The sequence below is a fragment of the Cebidichthys violaceus genome, unplaced genomic scaffold (genome assembly GCF_023349555.1).
Source record: "Cebidichthys violaceus isolate CVI_PGR_0920_01 unplaced genomic scaffold, fCebVio1.0.p SCAF_64, whole genome shotgun sequence".
NCBI classification, from domain to species: domain Eukaryota; kingdom Metazoa; phylum Chordata; class Actinopteri; order Perciformes; family Stichaeidae; genus Cebidichthys; species Cebidichthys violaceus.
The window spans coordinates 392,591-397,500 of NW_027176861.1; the positions used below are offsets into that span (position 1 = coordinate 392,591).

The 4,910-nt window shown below is 39.3% G+C and overlaps 1 protein-coding gene across 5 annotated transcripts in view; it reads left to right on the forward strand.

The window, feature by feature from the left end:
- Window positions 1–253: 253 nt before the first annotated feature.
- ninl (ninein-like) overlaps window positions 254–4,910 on the forward strand; it is a 25,596-nt gene continuing 20,939 nt past the window's right edge. For all 5 annotated transcript variants that reach the window (XM_068734452.1, XM_068734455.1, XM_068734454.1 and 2 more), the window contains exons 1-3: window positions 254–408; window positions 946–1,137; window positions 2,123–2,219. In XM_068734452.1, coding sequence (XP_068590553.1) covers window positions 961–1,137; window positions 2,123–2,219 — 274 coding nt within the window. In that variant the 5' untranslated portion in view covers window positions 254–408; window positions 946–960. The remainder of the gene's footprint in view (window positions 409–945; window positions 1,138–2,122; window positions 2,220–4,910) is intronic.

Consider the following 4,910-nt stretch of genomic DNA (forward strand, 5'->3'; position numbering starts at 1 on the left):
TATCTTCATTTAACGTCTCACTTCTGTTCTGCCTTGATTTTACTTTTATTGTTACAGGTGTGTTCACGTGCAAATACACTAACACATGACGTCACCCCCTCTTGAACCGTCATTACAGTGATGTTGATCAAACTGTGATGAGTCTAATCCCGGAACGTTCTGAGCGGAGGATGTTTCAGGCGGAACAAAGGTTTTTATTTTGAAACGCTTGACCGGAAGTCACCTCTCCGTCTGTTTTTTTTCAGGTGGCGGTTTGTCGTGTCGGTGCTCCGTTACTCTCCGGTTCATTCCGGTGGTTTAACGGCGTTAACACATTCATGGAGGAAACGTGAGACAGGCACCGGAGAGGAAACCGGAGGAAGAGGAGGAGGAGGAGGAGGAGGAGAACTTTTCCCGCCGTAAGAAAACGTACGTTAACGTCTTTAAGTTACCGGAGAGACGAAACGTTCTGGTCCTATGAAACATTCATTAGTGTGTGTGTGTGTGTGTGTGTGTGTGTGTGTGTGTGTGTGTGTGTGTGTGTGTGTGTGTGTCCGTGTGTGTGTGTGTGTGTGTGTGTGTGTGTGTGTGTGTATGTGTGTGTGTGTGTGTGTGTGTGTGTGTGTCCGTGTGTGTGTGTCCATGTGTGTGTGTGTGTGTGTGTGTGTGTGTTTGTGCCCGTGTCCGTGTGTGTGTGTGTGTGTGTGTGTGTGTGTTGTGGTCTTTTGTTACCATGGTAGTACTTTGTACTTCATTATTTAGTTTTCAGCCGTACGAAGAAGTATTTAGAAGTTTTACTTATGTATAAGTAGTAATATCACAGTGTAGAAATATTCTGTTACAGGTACAAGTAAAAGTACAAAAGTATTAGCATCAAAATATACTTAAAGTACCAGAAGTACTCTTGATGCAGACTAATATATATTATATTATTACATGAATATTATATGTGTATTTCCTCTACAGGTGTGTTCTGTGGTGATGGAGGAGGCGGAGCTTAACCACTACCTCTCCCAGCTGAAGGTGGAGTTCGACAGCTGTGACACCACGGCCACCGGCTTCCTGGACCGAGACGAGCTGACGGAGCTCTGCAGGAAGCTGCAGCTGGACGCTTACCTGGTGGTGGACACGCTGCTGGGAGGAGGCTGCTACAACAGGGTAACTGGTGCTGGTTACTGATACTAGTTACTGATACTAGTTACTGGTAACTGTTACTCATCTCTGTTACTGGTTACTGGTTACTAGTCACTGGTTACTGGCTTCTAGTTACTGTTAATGGTTACTGTTACTAGTTACTGTTACTAGTTACTAGTTACCTGCTACTAGTCACTGTTACTGATCACTGTTACTGGTCACTGTTACTGGTTACTGTTACTAGTCACTGTTACTGGTCACTGTTACTAGTCACTGTTACTGGTTACTGTTACTGATCACTGTTACTGGTCACTGTTGCTAGTCACTGTTACTAGTCACTGTTACTGGTCACTGTTACTGATCACTGTTACTGGTCACTGTTGCTAGTCACTGTTGCTAGTCACTGTTACTAGTCACTGTTACTAGTCACTGTTACTGGTTACTGTTACTGATCACTGTTACTGGTCACTGTTGCTAGTCACTGTTGCTAGTCACTGTTACTAGTTACTAGTTACTGTTACTGTTACTGGTCACTGTTACTGGTCACTGTTACTTGTTACTAGTTACTAGTTACTGGTTACTAGTCACTGTTACAAGTTACTGTTACTAGTTACTGGTTACTGTTACTGGTCACTGTTACTAGTTACTAGTTACTGGTTACTAGTCACTGTTACTAGTCACTGTTACTTGTTACTGTTACTAGTTACTGGTTATTGGTTACTAGTCACTGTTACTTGTCACTGTTACTGGTCACTGTTACTTGTTACTAGTTACTGTTACTGGTACTAGTTACCAGTTACTGTTACTAGTCACTGTTACTGTCCGTCTGTTTCATGAACGTGATATCTCAGAAACGCTTTGAGGAAATTTATTAAAATTTTGTGCCATCATCCACTTAGAATGTTAAAGTCACTGTGACCTCACAAAAACATGTTTTAGTTTATTTATCCTTCTTGTACTTCTGCCTTCAAGTAGACAAACAATGAATTGCATTGTCTTTGACGTTCAGGTGAACTTTGAGGAGTTTAAAGAAGGCTTTGTGGCCGTTCTGTCTCGCTCTCTGGACTTCAGCACATCAGAGGACGACAGCAGCTACCTGGAGCCAGGTAAGACACGGGGGAGGGACCATATTGGTCTGGTGATATTTTACATCTTTCTTTGTGTTCTGACTCAGGGTGAAACATTTAAATATATGTGAAAAATATTTTACAAAACATGTGGAAAATGCCGACAATATGTAAAAAACATTTTTTTAAATGTTGGGAAATATGTAAAAACACAGCAACAAGCCTCACTATTGTTCCTTCATCACCATAAACACGCTGTAGTTTATTCTGACTCAATCACACATACAGATACTCACTACAGCACCAAATGTGGATCAATCCACCGCTGAAAATAGTCCCCAAGAAAGTCTCTTTGTTTGATAAAAACTTCAGTCAATACTGATGAAACTATCTGTGTTTTTAAAGATTTACGTCTTCAGTGGGAACCAATGAGATTGGAGCTGAGACAGACAGACAGGAAGTCAGACAGAGTTGAGAGACGGACTGACATGTCGTTGGTTTTAGATTCAAACATGAGATTGTTTGGCAAGAAGAAAAATACAGAATGAAGTGTTTCTGTTCATAATCTTTCTTGTTCAGATGGAGAAGCTTGAGTATAGTAGTGAGTATTGTAGTGAGTATAGTAGTGAATATAGTAGTGAGTATTGTAGTCAATATTTTAGTGAGTATTGTTATGAGTATAGTAGTGAGTATAGTTGTGAGTATTGTAGTCAGTATTTTAGTGAGTATTGTTATGAGTATTGTAGTGAGTATAGTAGTGAGTATTGTAGTCAGTATTGTTATGAGTATAGTTGTGAGTATTGTTATGAGTATTGTAGTGAGTATTGTTATGAGTATAGTTGTGAGTATTGTTATGAGTATAGTAGTGAGTATTGTAGTGAGTATTGTAGTCAATATTTTAGTGAGTATTGTTATGAGTATAGTAGTGAGTATAGTTGTGAGTATTGTTATGAGTATTGTAGTGAGTATAGTAGTGAGTATTGTAGTCAGTATTGTTGTCAGTATTGTTGTGAGTATTGTAGTCAGTATTGTAGTGAGTATTGTAGTGAGTATTGTGGTCAGTATTGTTATGAGTATTGTTATGAGTATAGTAGTGAGTATAGTTGTGAGTATTGTAGTGAGTATAGTAGTGAGTATAGTAGTGAGTATTGTAGTCAGTATTGTAGTGAGTATTGTAGTCAGTATTTTAGTGAGTATTGTACTGAGTATTGTAGTGAGTATAGTAGTGAGTATTGTAATGAGTATAGTCGTGAGTATAGTTGTGAGTATTGTAGTGAGTATTTTAGTGAGTATTGTAGTGAGTATTGTTGTGAGTATTGTAGTGAGTATTGTAGTCAGTATTGTTGTGAGTATTGTAGTCAGTATTTTAGTGAGTATAGTAGTGAGTATTGTAGTGAGTATAGTAGTGAGTATTGTAGTGAGTATCGTCGTGAGTATAGTCGTGAGTATTGTAGTGAGTATAGTAGTGAGTATTGTAGTGAGTATTGTAGTGAGTATTGTCGTGAGTATTGTAGTGAGAATTGTAGTGAGTATAGTAGTGAGTATTGTAGTGAGTATAGTAGTGAGTATTGTAGTCAGTATTTTAGTGAGTATAGTAGTGAGTATTGTAGTGAGTATTGTAGTGAGTATTGTTGTGAGTATAGTAGTGAGTATTGTAGTGAGTATTGTAGTCAGTATAGTAGTGAGTATTATGTGCACTGTAGTGCTGCAGTATCCTGAACAGTTGAAGGGTCTGGGACGGTGGTTGTGATGGCAGAGCTGCAGACATGTTGGAGCTTGTTACTTGTTGTCCTGAAGCTGTGTCTGTCGGTGCTCCTCCTTCTCTCACCGCTGCAGTGAACCATCACAATGATCTGGTGACGTCAGCATTGAACAGACTGAGGAGTTGATCGCTGAGTGACTGATCAGGATCAGTAGATCAGTATTGATCAGTCTGGTCTCACTGGAGATAAGCTGCCGTGCTTCACATTTAAACAACCATGAATGTGTGTTTATCACAGTCAGGTCTAATTTCAACCTCTGATGATCTAAACTGTCCCATCGGTTGTTAGATTGAGTGCTTTATTATTTTATTATTTGTAAAATACTCAAACAAACAAACAAGAGACATGAAGGTCTGAAAATCTGAGAATTCTTCAAACAGTTTTCTTTATTTCTGAGGTTTTCAGAGAGTTGTTGGATCTGTCTCATGTGAATCAGATGGATCTTTGCAGAGTAATGTGTTCATTCCAGTTTGACCAGAGAGCCACACTTTAGTCCATTGGACCCAGAGGAGGGTTAGACTCCAGACTCTCATGTCAGAGCTACGTTTCCCTGAGTGGAGCCAATCATTGAGGGTCCATATTAACAGACACAGATCGTTTTGTTCTTTTGATGATTTAATCACAATAAACATTAAAAGATGCAGAAATAACTTCATAATGATGAAGATTAGTAAAAAGTCTGAATTCATGTTTAGTTCTCTCTGTAAGACGACAATCTATTAACTTTTAAAACACTTGTTTTCTGAATGGAGTCTGGTTGTACTGGTGATATGCTAAGCTAACGTTGTAGCAGCTCCATCAACTCTTGAAGATAACGTCCTCTAGGAGTAAATACGTCTTCAGAACTGGTGGATCTGAGTTTAACGTGCGGCCATCTTTGTCCCAGTTTGTTGCTGAGTGTGTTGTGATCTCTGTTCTCGGTCTACTTAAAGTCCTGGTTCTGCTGCAGAGGATTCCAGTGTGACGT